Source organism: Empidonax traillii, unplaced genomic scaffold, assembly GCF_003031625.1.
Source record: "Empidonax traillii isolate 1590-97213 ecotype Southwest subspecies unplaced genomic scaffold, ASM303162v1 scaffold201:size1909950, whole genome shotgun sequence".
In the NCBI taxonomy this organism is placed as follows: Eukaryota; Metazoa; Chordata; class Aves; order Passeriformes; family Tyrannidae; genus Empidonax; species Empidonax traillii.
In genome coordinates, this window is record NW_020955394.1 from 1,186,135 (window position 1) to 1,203,719 (window position 17,585).

At 36.6% G+C, this 17,585-nt stretch overlaps 1 protein-coding gene across 2 annotated transcripts in view; it reads right to left on the reverse strand.

The window, feature by feature from the left end:
• Positions 1–397: 397 nt before the first annotated feature.
• Positions 398–17,585, reverse strand: part of EFL1 (elongation factor like GTPase 1) — a 68,782-nt gene continuing 51,594 nt past the window's right edge. For both annotated transcript variants that reach the window (XM_027887012.1, XM_027887013.1), the window contains exons 18-20: positions 15,053–16,050; positions 10,326–10,510; positions 398–937 (exon numbers count right to left, since the gene is read on the reverse strand). In XM_027887012.1, coding sequence (XP_027742813.1) covers positions 749–937; positions 10,326–10,510; positions 15,053–16,050 — 1,372 coding nt within the window. In that variant the 3' untranslated portion in view covers positions 398–748. The remainder of the gene's footprint in view (positions 938–10,325; positions 10,511–15,052; positions 16,051–17,585) is intronic.

Sequence of the window (17,585 nt, forward strand, 5' to 3'; positions counted from 1 at the left end):
AATTCAAAACAACAGGGTGAATGGGCAGAATTTCTCAAAGAGTTTATAAACACTCACACAGGACTGGCAGAAGTAGCTGTGTGTCTAGTTCAGAGGCAGCAGCTCCCACTTTAGGATAATCCTATGAAATTTTAATAAGATGAGTTCTAAGGAAGGAAAAAAGAAAAATCTTGCTTGGTTTTTTACAGTGCTTAAGTCTTCCACATGTGCTATTTTTGACCTTTGAATTAAAGAAGACAGGTTAACTGCTTACATGAGGAACAGAGTAAAACAAACAGCTTCGAAACTCCTAATAGGCTTAGCACTATTTGCAATAGGTAACTATGGAAAACACTGGTGAGAAACAAACACGCTACAGAAAATAATTTAAAAAAGAGACTCAAAACCATTAAGGAGCTAAATTTAGTGTATAGTTTATTTGCAAGAAGCTAACTAACCAGCTCTAACTGTAACTACACATGATAAATCAGAAAGAAACAAAGTAAATTTTGAGTTCCTAATCCTTGCGACAGGAGGTTCAATTGGGCAGCAAATTTTAAAAATTTAGACCAACTGCCTATATTTTATTTAAATAAATAAACTATTTTCTCTGTATAAAAGTTGGAAAGGCTTAAGTTTTTTAAAACATAAGCCACAGAAATAGCATGTAAGAAAAATGGTGTCAAAGAACAAAGTCCAGATGAAATTTTCAATCTGCTGCATAGAAAATAATCCAGCTGAGTCAGGAGAGAAAGGGAGGCAGACACAGTTACTTATTTCTGCTGAGAGTTCTTTGCTTTTCAGCGTGCTCCACAATCTTTTCTTCTACATACAGTCCCTTTCTCTTTCTTACTGCATTCATGTACTTGCGGGCCTGGTTCTCCGAGTCTGCCTTTTCCCCAAAGTGCAAATATTCTTCCTCAGTGGTTGGTACCCAGAATGGGTCACTTGAAATGATCTGTAATAAGAAACAAACAAACAAAAAAAAATTTAAGTAGTACAAAGTTTATTAGTATATTTCAGGTAATCAACTGCTAAAATAGAAAAATATGAAAGTAGAGCAGATAAAGTTCTCTGGAAAGCCTGCAAGCAGCTATTTAAGCAGAAAAGAGTTAAGGCACACTATGTAGCACTTGTTTTAAGAAGTCCATGATAACTCCTCAAATTCAGTTGCAATTATATGCATAGAAGTTTTTTTTAAAAAGAATTTTAATTGCCAGTCAGCAAACAGTGCCAAGTGACATTCAGAAAATCCTCAATTTTCATTAAGGAACTCAGAATATTATCTCATGATGATTTAATTAGAATTTATGAGAACTGAAGATTTCTGCTCATTTCTGTGTCCTATGTTCTTCAATCCCAACCCTGAGTTGGATAGATGGTTTAAAAATCACTGTTTCTAGTGGTTTCATGGTTCTAACATATTTAGCAGAGCTGTTCTTACAGCTTATTAGCCCTCATCTAGAAGAGATTTTAGGTCTAACACAATCACTGCACATAATAATTGGATCATTGCCCCAGCTCATCTTCTATATCCCACACTTCTCTGACTACCACTGAGAGTATTTACAAAGATCTAATTATCTTAAACAGTCTTTAAAGTCTTTTCTCATTTCATTCTACATAACAAGGCTAAAAAATTTTTAATTCCCCAAGTCTGAAGAGATATTTACCCTCTAACTTTGGACTTTATAAATATCATACAAATTCTAGGCTTAATAGCTAGCCAAAGATAACAATTTATTCTGCTACTGTTAGTGACTCTCATATTAGTTTCAGAAGTTTTAGTTTTACAAGCAAGTGTTTTAATACCTAAAGAAGTAAAGACTCTCCCTCCCACTCCAAATCTAAGTTCCTAAGAATCCACCTCAGTTCTACCCATATGTGTAAAATTGCTGCAGGCACCAGAAATTACTCCTAAGTCATTAAGAGCGATCGTCAAGTCTAAAGCACATAGAACATGTATGTGTAATGAAATCTGGAAAATGCTCCCTAGAGAACTGATGTCTGGTGCCCAAACAAAATTTCACAGGCTTACAGTCCTGAGATTTAATTCTTCTTCCCATTAGAGGACAAATAACAACAGAACAAAGTAAAAAACCACTGTAGTTAATGGGCATTAAGGAACACAGAGAAAAATAACAAGATCACCTTCCAAGAACCCTAAATATGAACACCATGGAGGGATAGAATTGACCATATTTTGTTGTACAGGTTCTACTGCAAATTTCAAAAATATTTATTTTACTTCATTGTAGATTTCCTCAAAAGGTACAGTTACAAGTAACATATTTTTACTAAAAAAAAAAAAAAAAGGTAATACTGTATGCATTCCTTAAATAAAATCCTCATGGAAAAAGCAGTACAGACAAGTATTAGTTGCTGCAAGAATTATGATAGTTACAGCAATAATTGAGCATATTACTCTATAATAATTTCCAAAATATTAGCACTAGCACTAATAACTGAGAAGTAGAGAACAAATTTCCCTAAAATACCAATTTTAGCTGAATGTTATAAACCTTTTCTACTATAACAAACTTTCTCTTTTGACAAATCCTTTCAATTGCCAATCCAAGCAAAATCTCCTAAAGCTTAAGTTACACAAACCAACAAGAAAAGAAATTAAAAAAGGATGACTTAAGACGGCCATTTCCCCCCTGAAATATCAACAGTTGTGACTCCTAATTTAATACCTCATCTTAAATAACACCTAACACAACCAAACCAATTACACTTTAGGGGGAGTTAGGAGAATGAATATGGCAGATGCCTAGTTTGTATTAGGTAACACTGAAGGTTCAATCCTGCAAAAATAGCTTGCAAAGCTAAACCAACAAAACCAGTTCTAGTCTGTCACAGGTAAGCACATACACAGGCCTGTTAAATTAAGTGGGTACTACTCGTGCTGAAAGGGACAGCCAATCTCAATTATTTACGTGGGAAATGACTAGGCACAGGGTTGTCTGGCTGAAAACCAAAAGCAAGCAGAGCTCAGAAATAAACAGTATGAAACTTTGCTTTCCAGATTTTTCTGTGTTTATTTTTAACATAAATGTAGGGACTGTCTAACCACAGAAGAATCTGCCTGAGTCATACCCATTCTGGTATCTTGCACAGGGCCTTCTAACCAATGCTTAGAGACTTTAAGGTGATTCCTTGATAGCTTACATCAGTAAAAAAAGAGTGCTCCCCACTCTTTGTGAGAGTTTTAAAGCTTTACCATTATTTTATACCTTAGAAACAGAGAAAAAGGGCAGTGAGGATTGCCTGTTAACTTGATGAAGCTGTAGTGATGCTCATCTTGAACATCTTAATAATGTAAAGCTACCAGGGACTTCCCTGTTCACGATCTGCTTAAATAGCTGAACAAACAAAAATTTCAAAGTCCAAGAACACACGAAAAAGAAAAGATAACTCAGGGGATTTTCTCCAGACTGTACTACTGAGGGAGGTCATACAGCTACAAACTATGATAACTTAAAAGACTTTTACTGTCCCCTTTGATGAAGGTTTTTTTACATTAGCAAGAAATGTAACACCCAGAAATTATGCCCAGAGAGAAACAGTGAAACAGCAGTTCTTGAAGAATGAATACAACAGAGGAGTCCAAAAGTATACAAAATTCAACTTACAGATCTAATCTACCTGTAAATATTTAGATACTGTAGTGATGGATGCTTAAGAAAATCCCCAGGTCTGACAGACTGGCTCTTTCAACAACTGATGAAAGACTTGCTCTACTGAAGTTTTGCCCTGAATACTTCTTCCACTGATAATAATTCTTTATCCTTCAACAGGTCTCAGGAAAGTCAGAATTAACAGGAGACTCAAATTTATGTACTGTTTAGTGGCCAGAAAGGGTAAACCTTCAAACTTACTGCAGCACAGCTACAGAATCCTGAGTGAACTTTGTACTGCTACATGATGCAGAGCTGCTCTGTGAAGAGGTTAATTAGGTTCCAAAAATCACCTCAGGAGCTAGTTTTGCTTCTCAACCTCTTTAAATAATTCAGCCACTACATACTGCTTCTAGAGCAACATCTGGTGGCAACAGAAATTTCTGTTAGAAGACCATGGCTACCTAAATGGTGCAGACACGCTGCAAAGGGGGAGTTATTCAGCACATGTGTTATCACACCCTGGTAAGTAATGAAAAAGGGGAAGCCAGATGAGCTGAGTCAGCTGGAACCTGGGGCACCAGCAATGCATCTCTTTTAAGAAGTCACTGTAACCCTAATATGAATACACAGAGATGCTACTGCCACAGAGACACAAAAATAAGTAGGAAGTTTTCTTTTTTAAAGGTTCTGATTCTCTAAGTGATGGCGAGGACACAAATTAAGACTGTTCCTCTTTATTCACGTCACATTAATGAATCAAAGCAAATGCTCATAGCAGGTGGCATCCATCATTCCCCATGCTCTGTTAATACAGTTGCAAGCAAGCAAAAGGAAGAAAACGTTTCCATATAATGCCCCCAAGGAATTGTCATCAATTCCCTTACAATAGGGACTGTCAGAATGGTGGGTCTGGGCTTCCTGGAATCAGAGCTGAGAACCTTTTTAGGCCCTGAGCTATTGTTTGTATTCCTGGGAACCACACAGGGATGGCTCTGGAATTTGTGACAGAAATTGAGTTTTTGTCTGGATAAAGTCCTAAATGATTAATTAGATTCTAAATATCAATCCTTCTGGAATATGATGCAGTTATTTCATAGATAGCATTTACTGTGGATCCCAAAAGATCCATAGGATCAAAGCAGAAGAGACATTTAGAAACACTCTGTTGTATGTCACTTCACATTTAAAATTATTTAGATTTTTCAATATACTAATTTTTCAGATACAATTCGTTCAAACTATGACTTAAAATAAAAAACCCCAGTCAAATATATTCTGAAGTGTGTCCCATCACTTCGTGCAGAACTATGAGCCCACTCTAGACATAAATAAAACACTGTTTATAATGTAGTCAGTTGGGATTAGGTATTTCAAAAGAAATGAATACATTAGTTGAAAGACTGTAAGTGAAGGGTATTCTTGAGAAAAAGAAATCATTCTAAAGCAAGACGTTTTGTTAAATATCACCAATCAAACCAACACACCCAAACAATGAAGTCTCATAAGCCTTGTTCAGTAACAGCATGCAGAGCAGCACAGGCAAAACAGATGTCACTTTCTTTCAGCCTAACAGCTACACATTAATTATTCAAGCAATAAATGCTTGTATCTTTGTCAGAGACACCATCTGAATACCTGTAATAATCAATCAATAAAAATAGAAATACTATGAGCATGCTATGTTAATACCGAAAGATGACAGAGTGTGTACTAATCCTGCAAATGATTATGTAAGCTAACCAAGCTTGTCAATAAGACATGAGTTAGAGCAGATCACTTGCACTTCAAGAGGACTTGGAATTTTAAGCCTTAATTTGAGGATGATTTATTATTTGCATTTCAGTGTCACCCAGATGGCTCCAATACTGATCCTGGTCCCATTGTCTAATGCATTTCACAAAATGATGGTATGAAACAGCCTCTGCCTAAGGCAGCCTAATTATGCAAAACAAGGTTGAGAGAAGCATCAAAAGCAAACAGAAAGGATCTGCCTAGTTCATCCAAAAGGTCAGGCAGATCTGGGAACACAGCCATGTTCCTAGTAGCATTTCCCCTACTGGTCCTTACTGCCTGATGAAGACAGAAAATTTATTCGGAGCCAAATATCATCAATGTGGAAAATGCTTTAGTTGGACCATGAATAGAAAGAGCAGGGTAACACTGTCTGATGGAGATTTTAAGACCAGCAAGCAACATAATGGCCTTTGTGAACTGCTTAATAAGAAATCCCAAGAAACAGTAAAGTCAGTACCACCAGCAGCCCTCAGCACATCAGGAAAAACCTTATGCCAGAAGCTGCTTTAAAAAAAAAATTATTCAAAACTATTATGCACAGTTTCAAAGGTGATACAACTGTCAGCCTATCAGAATCCTTTCTGCTTTTGAAAACTTGATGCCAGAAAGATACTTTAAAAGCATTCTCAGTTCCAATGGTGTCCATCACCCATTAATGACATAGACTGTGTAACTTAACACAGTTGATATGCACGTACAGAATGTCTGAAGTGGCCCTGGAAAACGGAAATTTTCAGGTAAACTTACTTTCAGGTAAAATGCCAGAACTTTGCAGAGGTTTATGTGAATAGTTACCTGCTGTTTTTTTCAAAACAGCATATGTAGTATGCTGGGTAATGCTGTACAAATGCTTCTGCACTGAGCACAGACAAATGCAAGGCCATTTGGATACAGGCAGTGTGCTTCCAGAACAGAGAATACCCTACATGTATGTGCTAGGAGTGTAGACTCCCTACAGGTAAAATGAGCCTCTGAAAAGTATCTCATAATTCAGAGCCACCACTCACAATATATAATGGGGACTGCCAAGGCCTTAAAATGCCCTGCCAGACACAAGAACTCCTCTTACAAGAAATAATGGAATAATGAACACTTACACTGTTATAAAATAAACTCATACAAGTTTATTTTGGCTCAATAGCATCATCCTTGTTTGTGTCTCAATGAGCTAAGCTTTAGCCTTGACTTCAGTCAGTAGCTGCAAACAGGAATTTGGTAACTGGAAATAAAAAAACAAGACATGTGGCTCTACTGTTGCATTTTTTCCTATTACTTAAGAAACATGTATTGTGAGAGAGAATTAAAGCCACACCACTAGCACTTTTATTTACTGTTTCAATTATCTTCGAACGTCATTGCCAATACAACGAGCTTCTCATGTCTGAAAGGTTCCAGGTTACTGCTAGAACTCATTTATGTGCCTGAACTGTCACTGGCAAAATAATGTATGTAAAGTTACAGTTCAAAGCTAGAGTAGACTCACAGATTCTTCGAGTCTCTCTCATTACTTTAGGTTGCTTCCTGCAATTCAAGCCTAACAACGTCATCCAGCAACTTCTATATTAAGCCTCATCTTCCAAGCTGTAAAATGACTTACAATTTGAAAAGAATTAATTCAGATTCAGAATATAAAACTTCCAGATTCAGAATGCCTCCTCGCATTCTTAGCAACTACTACATGCAGTCCTTCTCTTACTGTTTCTCCAGAGGCCTGGTAGACTCTATTCTACTTGGAAGGGATAACAAAAAAGAATTCTAATTAAACACATTTAGTTCACTCATGCCCCCCCTCAAGAATAATAGTTGTGTCTAACAGCCAATCATTGTGCAATTTAAGAGATGTGAATTAACAGAAATACTGTACATTTCACAACTTTACAAGTAGTAGATGTCTTTGATAATTTCCAGACTAACTGAAAATTCAATCAGCATCTGTATAGAGCCACATGCATTATTTTTTTTACTTATAACAGATTTCCCAAATGGGATTAGAGTTCCATTATTCTAAGCATTGGGCAATCATAAATATCTTCTTGTTCAGAGAACCTTATGATTAAGATAAAATGACATGACTGAGTAAAAGATTGAACTGCAAAGAACAGAGAGACACCAAAGGAAACAGGCTCAAACAAAAACATATACTAACAGAATGTGTATTACTAATTCAAGTAGTTCATAATTATCCTAAAGTTAAACATTTTAAACTAACAATTCAGAAGAAAGTTTATATTGGAATCTACAAAAATAATGCCAAGTTAATCCAACACACCTGACACTTGCCTAGGCTTTTCATAGAGGAAAATACCTGAGTAACTTTTAAAATTAATTTGTGTAAGCTGGGACCAAACTGAAAGCTCCCACTAATGGTTACTTGGTGCTGTCCTCTACAGGCAGGAATAAATTATATAAGCGTGCCAAAAGAAACTAATAAAAAAGGAGTATGTGACAAGATAGACCTCGATCCATGTATTGCTCTGTCCCCTGGGGCTGAAGGGAAAAAAAGGGTAATATCATTTCCACGGAGACCAAAATGGCTTCATTTAAATGTAGGCTCTATCACTGACCTTCCTGTGTTTAGAGTCTACAAATCATGTTAATGAAATATAATAAAAGTGTCAATTCAAGCCTCAATTCTTTAAACATACTCTATGTATGTGATTTCCATGACATTAAGTGTTTAAAAGTTCAAAAATCCCCAAAAGTATCTACTTCACTAAGTGTAAAAAGGGGTTAACAACATCTTAGAAGGAATGTTACATGTCCCAGGTACTCAGCTAATGAGCTGAGCACATTGAGAAAGTGCCACTAACACAGAATTAATTCCAAATGTCATGGAAGGGTTTGGATATCATGCAATTAAAGCAGTAGCCACAAAACCAAGTGGCTACTGCACTTTCTTTCCACTTTTAACACTAAGGAAAAAATACTTTAAGATTAGACAGTTCACATCATCTTATCTCACACAATGATAAATTAAATAATAGGGATTCAAATAGAATGCTGGTGTTTATCATTCATATACATATACCATTGTAATTCATCAGCAAGGTGGCAATGTCAAAGTCATGCCTAACATCTGATGCAACTTGACAGGGTTTTTTATTTGATTGTTTTCTTTTGTGCAGAATAGAGACAGAAAAATAAACAGGATCTGAGACACAAACCATTTCTCATGGCTTCCCTCTCATGCCACCACTAGAGATTCTGAAAATTGTATTTATTTAGCAATTCTGATGATGATGGGAGAGTAACATGCACTCCTTCTGCCATCACTGCACAGAGCCAACATTACTAGCAGTTTAGTAAAAGGCTTATTTTGTCACAAAAATATGTTAGCATGGCTTTCAATGAGACAAAAAATCCCAACACTCCCCACTGGCAGATTTACCAGGTGGAAAGGTGACTCGCTTACACAATAATTTTTCCTACCTTATTTTAACATACTAGCTGCAATTATAATCTCTCCTCCGGGTCAATTTTAGAAAATGTTGCCAGTTGTTCAAATCTCCCTTTCCTATGCATCTCTGCAATTATGTGTGAACATTCTCTGATGTGAAATTCATAACATCTGAGAGTGAACATATGGGCCAAGGTTTGTGGTGGAAGGGAAGGCCGAGAGACACGGGGTTTGTGTTTTTGCTTAGCGTGGGAGCACAGCAGCTACAAACCCTAAAGAAGCTGGCACAGAACAATGGTTAGCTGGAATTATCATCCTTGTGACTGATATTTCTGTAGGGCACTGATGTCAGGGGCCATTCAGACTAAAGACCAGTTAAGCCACAAAGCCTCCCCAGTTGCACTTCAGATGGGAACATCCAAACCTGACAGGATTACCGTATGCAATATTGCCAACACTTAGTGGTTTGAGGTATCTGACCTGTAAATGCCTTACACCAGATCCCTACACTCAAAAGCTGGGTATCTATTTTTTATGTGTACACTATCTATGGAGGGTTGTCCTTTTTCTTATCTTTTTGCATTCTGTGTAGCTGTTTTCTGTGGTTCTTTGTGAAGTCAAACTTAATTACAAAATAAATGATCGGCATTGAGGGAGGAGAGACAAGTCCCTGGTCCCTGCATTTTCTAACACCAGTAAGGTACCACTGCTAAAGAAAACACTTTTCCAAGTGTACTGTTTCAAGGGTTCCCAAGTATTTTGTTAGCATATGGCTGGTTTGCAGAGATTCTCCTTTTCCATTGGTATCCACATAAAATTCCTGAGGCAGTTACAACAATTACTGACAAAGAAATACTGTTAGTGGAGTATTTCACAGATACTACTAGGACAATTTAGCTGCAGAAACTAAGGAAGAGTCCACAGCACGTGAAAAACCAGCACATACTTCAGAGAGAAACAGTGGTGAGCAATCCATAGCTGGCAACTTCATGGAGTATTACTGACCTCAAAAATCTGTAGTTGGTTGTACTCAGAGACTTTAAGTACGAAAATATATGTTGACTTGGAATATATAGGGACAAAGAAAACCACTTAAGTGCCTGCTAACCCCTAAAAGGTTAACTTTCATGTGCATTAGATTTATTGATACATTTTCTGCTAGTGGTAGGTTGGGACTGTTTTGCGGTTTTAGTTTTTTTCCCACTCCCCAAAGAAGCTCACCAGAGAACTCATGAAAAAAAAGCACAAAAAATTCAGTGAAACACATTCATCAAGAATCAGTTTCAATTAGGAAGGACTTTCTACTGAAATAAAAAAAGCATCCCGTCTAAACAAAATGTAAATACAGTTCTGAAGAGTATATCTTTACAAAGAAGTAAGACTAACATAAAGCTACTTTTTTCCTCTTCCTTTCAAAAAGGAATTAATCAAATGCCTTGACCAAAACTTAACCTTTTCCGCTTATTATTCCAGTCTGCCACATCTACAGGAAATAGATCACCAAAACAGATGGAGTGAATAGATATTTTTACCTCCCAGTGGCTGAACACCAGCTGTGGACTGGCCAGGCCACTGGTTCTCTTCCTGATTTCATCAGCAAAACCAAAGCTTTCTGCAACTGGCAGGACAGCCTTAATAATAAACACATCCGTCCCCTCTTTCATCTCCTCTTGTAACACTCTGCCTTCTCTCTTGGACAGGACAGCGTACACACGACCTGCAAAGACAGAATTCTGATGAGCTTACCAGCATATTTATATTCTGCATCACGAAGAAAAGTACATAAAGACTTGTTCAGGAAGCTTCAGTGTTAAGTAAAATGCACAATTCCTTTGGCTAAAATTCTTCCTTGTAAGTGGATCAATTAAGCAGACCCATTAAATTCAAACAGCCAACACATTCTGCCAGTACAATGTTAAGAATCATGTGAGTAGCATTTAATACATTACTACTACTGTATAAATCCACGGGGGTATATTTTACACAGTCATATGACTGATTTTAAAAGGCACTTTGTCAGATTATGTGCCTAAATTGCTTTATTTCTCCCAACCATAAATATGGGAGTCATTACTAAAAAATATTACTTATTGTAATTTTATCTTAGCTACCTTTAGAAATTTCTTTGGATCACCATATCACCAAAAACTAGCTTATCTGAAATACTACGTATTTATTATGTTTAATGTTTTCAATTAGTTTTTTAATAATACAGTCTTAAGTTAGTCATGGATAATTTTAATTCTCTTTCCCAAATTAGTACTCAGTCCATTGAAATGCAGTGTACATATCATGTAAGTAGCTGTGAAAATGTCCATGCTTGACTTTACAGTAGGTAGTAAATTTTTAAAACGGTTTTGCTAACTTAGGAGTTAAGTATTCTACAGACAAAAACTAACAAGTACATTTATGTTGATCAAGACACAAAGATCAAGGTAAAAAGATCAAGAAAACCTACACACTGAAAAAAACGTTTTAGGAATGCCCACATTTACAAGCATGAACAGTTAATAAGTATTAGATGTACAAATTACTTTAAGAGTACCTTGCTGTGAAGAACAATTTAATAACAATTTCTCAGAGGTCCAAATATACTATATGGCACTGAAAAAACATGAATACATACTGCTACCTTTTAAACAGTTGGGCAAAACTGACTCTTACTGGAAATAATTAGAAATATACATTACTTTGTAATAACTGCCACCTATTCTGATTTGACAGAAAGGTATCATTAAATACAACAGCCACATGCACTGATTTGCATATATATTGAGGAAATGTTGGAGTGGGTTTATTGCTGTTATTTTAAAAATACAGAATCTGGTTCTTCTTCAGGAAATTCAGCACAAGCACACAGCTAGTACAGTTAAATCTTCCTATCAGATGCAAGGAATGAAGCATCAATTCAGCACCAAACATTTCAGAATTTATAGTTCACTAATAAAATGTGGATTGAAGTGCGCTTCCTATTATCACTGATAATTTTATCTGTTGATTCCCTTACCAGGACCTCCTCACTGTCCCTCTCACTGAACTTCGCCTTTACTGTGCACAATAGTCTTCTTAATGCTCATGAGAAAATTGAGGAAATACTTAAGATTCTACACTTTAAAATCACGAAAAGATTAAGGAATTCTGAAGATAAGGCACTGACCTTGCCAGGCATGTACAGCCTTTGTCAACATAATAAAGCAATTTCAAGTCTATGGAAATTTCAGAGAGTCCAAAATACTCTCAGATGTGAGAGGGTCGGGTCTCAGCAGGGCTCACAATTCAGTAACTGCTTTAAAATGCAGGTTTAAACGTTGCAAAAGAGCATCAGTTAGTGGTCACTGTACATATACTGTGTATGTAACACACAGTACACATTAAAGGCAATTTGCTGAAGCAAATAAGTTCAAAACCAGTTTATAGGTTATTTTACTGTTTTTAGTAGGACGTAACAAACTTTCCATACATATTTAATAAGTAAGGTAACATTTACCACAAAGCACATATTCTGGCCAAAATTCACTGAAGATTATTCTTTGGTGCCAGAAAACAATTTATAGCTTTAGTAAATGTTTTTTAGCTACATGTATTTGATCCCAGCAGTCTGGAGTGTTGGCTCAATCAAGTGTCACAAAGAACCTATGAAAGGTCTTCAGTTTTACCACTGTGGGCAGACTGACTGCATTATACTGGAGAAATATTGGTTCTACTCTAATTAGCTGAATGGATTTAGCAGCATCAATCACCAAGAAATACTGTAAGATCTTATTCAAAACAGTTCAACCAATTTTTCTGAAACCACAACAGTAGTTCAAGAACAGCTTCATGGTGCTCCAGCATACAGAAGTCTGTGCATAATGGTCTCACTTCCATTAAGTATTAAGTCCAGCTCCTTGAAATATCCAGCTCCTATTCACTGCTTTACTGAAGGATACTTTAAGTCAGTGAAAAAAATAAGGCCTCCTACAGGAAAGAAAGACTGTGGAAGGAAACAGGATCACCATTTGCAAGAGCCCAGGGGTCACCATAAACTTTGCAAACAGGGAAGGAGGAGCTGCTCTTCTGTTTTGGACCTGCATGTCTTCACTCACACAACTGAGCCAGAGATAATCATATGAACTGATCTAAAATTTTAATAACTTCATTTAAAAAAAAAAAAAGACATATGGAATACTGTCAAAATCCAAAACCTAACGCTACAACAGAGACCAGTAAAGTCCTGTCCCAACTACATTTCACTGACACATTTAAAATGAAAAGGCAGTCTATCTTTCAGTCTCCAGAACACAAGAGACAAAGTAAGAAGAGTTCAAAAGGCAGGAATATCAGCAGGCAAAAGCTAATAACAATAATTAAACACGTGAATCTAGTTCAGAACATTCTTCAGATTTTGAGGCTTTACACAGGACTTCCATAAAGTAGGAATGTGCATAAAAATGGATTTTTCCAGTGAACTAACTGTAGGAATAGGATGCTCAAAGTACATCAAACAGCAGGTGTATGCAGGACCCAAATCTAAACCCAAGGCCCATTACACTGGACACGTATAAGCTTGTAACACATCCCTGTGTTCCCCTCTCCTTGCTCCTCTCCTCAGCTCCAGTTCAGACAAGTCTGAAGGAAAAAGCTTTATAAACTGAGAACTCTCCCAGAAGCTAACATCTGAGAAACAAGCAGATCAATATGAAGACATATTAAACTTCACTGGCTATCAATGTATGGAATGCCAAGGGAAAGAATAAAAAATACAAAACCAGTGGTTTCTCACACGTCAACTGCTGAGCCTGACTGGACAGCAGGCATGCTTTTCACTTCCCTAATGAGGATGCAATTTATTAGCTTAAATTTCCATAATAAAAATTAAATCCATGAATTTGTAATGAAGTAAGTGCATGTCCGTGGCTATTACCCCACAACTCACATTCATTAGATTGGACTAATTTGTTTGCATGTCTGAGTCCTAAATTACACTCATTAAAAATATATATATGCATTAGAAAGCAAGGCTTCCATTTGGGTTTATGGCAAAATTGATGTGCATGTTAATTCCCTCATTGCAAACAATCATGCTTTTTGGGTAGTGGGTATTTTGGAAAACAGCAATTTATATATACAGTGTTTTTGTGGTTTCAAAATTGGTATCTTCCTTACAGCTTGATGTAGAGATAACACGTAACACTACAAAGTCTAGTTTTGAGAGCCATTATTATATGCTAGAAAAGATAGTTTAAAATGCCAAAGTTCTACACCATAGTAAATTGTGTTTAAGGGAATGTGTTAATAAGCTTACCACAGGAGACCTTTTGCCAGTACTGCCAGAAAAGAACAGGATCATCTATCTGTACAAAACAATTGCTCACTCAAAGGCATTTGTTTTCATTACATACAATTTTAAATTTTGCTCTCTGGACAACTATCATTATGCTTGTGTTATGACAAGGTTTTCTAAAACAAGTAACCAAATATTTAATTACTGTATGTGGGATATACTATAATTTCTGTCATGATTAGTACCATCAAAGTAAATTTGCCAACAGCTTAAATGCAGTGTAGGTTAGTTTTAAAGAAAATCTTTGTACATTGGATTGGATTCAGTGTGCAAGCAACTCCCATTGAAAACTCCAAGAACAACTGTTAGGGTAAGTTAAGTGGTGTTTTAAGTAGGTCATAAAAACAAGTTTAAGTAGGTGTAAGTGGTAAGGTAATATAAGTGACACAATTTGGTATGCACTGGCTTTGTAAAGTAATCTACTTGCATACCAGAAGAAGACAGATGCTACTTAAAAAAAACCCACCAAAATTACCAACTGGACTGCAACAATAACTTAACATTCCTTTTCCTGATTTTATTTCTATATTATTTATTATATTACCTCAAAACATCTTGACATGGCATTAACTAAGATCGTGCACTCACTTTACAGACAGGACAGGTTTCCCATCTCTTCATCAATGCTTAAACATACGGGCAGTATTCATGGTTACTGAAGTTGATATTACAAAAACTCCATAAAAGGTAACATTTTTGTATATTACACTTCCAAAAAGGTGTAGCATGGTTATTTATGCATATGTTTCAGATAACCAAGAATGCTAAATTTTCATTCAGAACAGTATAAATACCACAGGCTTTAGAAAGTCATTGAAAACTTCTGACAAAAAACTTCTGACAAAAACTTTTAATCAAGTTATACTTTCTGATTCGGTCTCATTGATAAAACCTCAGCCAGAAAGCCTTGACAAAGGTTTAATTTCCCAGTCTTACCTAAAACTTCAGCCGTGGCCATGATTTCACACGTGTACATTGCTGCCATGAGCCTCTGGGGTTTCGCTTGCAGCGCGTAACGACAAGCTTCCTTCATGGTGGCAATCAGCTGTCCAGAGAAGGGACCATAACAATCTGCAAGTAACAACTCTGCCTTGGGCTTACTGCTTTTCTCAGGTGATTCTGTACCACTCTGATTCCTGTCCTGGTGTTCATTTGCACTCTGACCTTTGTCAGTGCTTCCTAGAGTATTATCTTCACTTTGTGGATGTTCTGTGGCATCACGTTCCCCTGAATCCTGCCTGCTAGTTGACAGCGTATCTCCAACTTTATTTATTTCCCATTTTTCCACTATAAAACAAACACCCATGAGGGGTTCTTCACACATGGGGCCTGAAAGTGTAGCCAGCTGAAATCCACTTACTATGCTGTTGTCAAAGTCTCTGTATTTACTTACTTCTTTCACAGTGTTCCCAAGGCACTGCCACACAGACCTTTTATAGCCCTCAAAATTATATAACAAAATATTAGGCCCACACTTCCGTGGTCCAAATGACCAGATATGATCAACAGCATTTCTCCACTTTCTTCCCTGCAGATTTTTCTCCAACTTTTGTTTGAATTCTTTGATTCTATCAAGAGTCTTCTGATTTATCTCATGAGTTTTTTTATCTTCATTCAGAGATGTGTTGAGTTGCTCCATAGTTCGAATTAAGTCACTGTTTTCTTCAAGAAGTCGAGTTACCTCCTCAGGAAGTGGCATTGCTCTTACACTGAGAGTAGCTTGTTTATTTGGAGTTGATATTGTAACAAGCCCATCTGAATCAACCTGAACTCCTTCAGGAATTTTATTTTGGTCCTCTTTTGTTTGGTGTATGACAGCAACTTTCTGCTGTTTTCCTATCTCCTCATTCACCATGTCGACTTTTGGGGGTCTCGTGATTGTCTCTCGGAACGGTATAATAGGTGCTGACACGCTAATCTGTACCTTTGCAAACCTGTAAACCAAAGTTTGAAAATTAGTTTTAAAATTTTGAAAATATTTTTAAACCTGCAGGAGGTAGGGCAATGGCCTTAACGTGGAACAGATGTTCATGAATAAATCTGATTGCAACACAGATTACTAGGTAACACAATTCAAACTCAAATTTTATGTACTTGAAAAAAAGAAGCATTGCCTTTTACGTTTTCAGAAATATTTGGAAAGGAAATGAAGAAAATAAAAGCAAAAGCATTGCTCTCCCTCTTCATAAATCACTGGTTCACCCACGTCTCGGAAACTATGTGCCCTCAAAAGAAATACAACAGAAATAGAAAAAAATTGAGAATAAAGACGGTCAAAGGGACACAAGCACCAGCAGCCTTCAGATGCTTCAAGGGTACAAGAGGGGGTGCCAAATTTTGAGGGGCACGGGGAAGGCTCACTAGGATTAACTGACAGCCAAAACACAAAAGATCCTCAAACTGCAATCAGCAGAGGCCTGGGAAAGCATCACAGTTACTCTGATTTTACTCCTCCCAGACCATTGTGGGCCACACTGCTGCAGACATGCTACTGAGCAAGACGGACACTTGATTTCAACCACTACATCTGCTCATACAGTTGAGGTGCCCCAAGAAGATGAAGCACTGGGTAAGCTGAACAGAGATGACCCAGATCTGTTAACCCAGTAGAAGTACTCTATCCTCAGCCAGGAGCACTTGGAGAGCTGATACTCCCATTTTTTTCCAAACTCCTGGCACAGCAACAAGCACAAAGTTAACAGAAATATTTTTGTCTTTTTGGTCTGATAACCACTGTTACAAAAGTTTCATGATAAAAAGTGATGCTTTAACTTGAGGTGAAACATTTTAGGCCCGTCAAATGTTATGAGTGATGGCAAGAAAAAAAGGAAGAATTATTTATTACATTTATCTGACAGACCCAAACTTCAGTGTTTTGTATCCTTAACCACTCAAGTTCTGAGCAGATTTATTAAATGACAACAAAAGGACTAACAAAAATTTCTTATGTTCTGGTAAATTTTGGCTGACAGATTAAAAAAGTTGCAGAAGAAAAGGAAATACAATTGTTAGCTTTATTTCCATGGGAATCCAAACCAAGAGAACTGTCCTTTTTGCAGTTCTTTCATGCACTTGCATTATACTAAAAACACAAACAGACCCCCTCCCTACATGCAACCACTACCTTAATTCTCTCTGTTTCTCATTCTGAACAGGGTAATTTAATCCCTTTGGGCTTAGTATTTGCAATGCTCTTTGGACAGAAAGTTTTATGAATTTCTATTGTAGAAAGTAGAAAATAAATGTTTAAATTTACAAGGTCTAATTTCTTACTCTATTCAAAAAGAGCTAATTGGGAAGAAAACAGAAAAACAAATTTAGTAAATTGAAGTAAAATATACATATTTAATAATTTAGATAAACATAGATGACTGATCTTTTAGTTGTTCCCATGTCTCTCCACATTTTTGACAATAAGTATCACTTGAACATAATTTTCTAAATACACACTGGGAAAGCTAAAATTAAG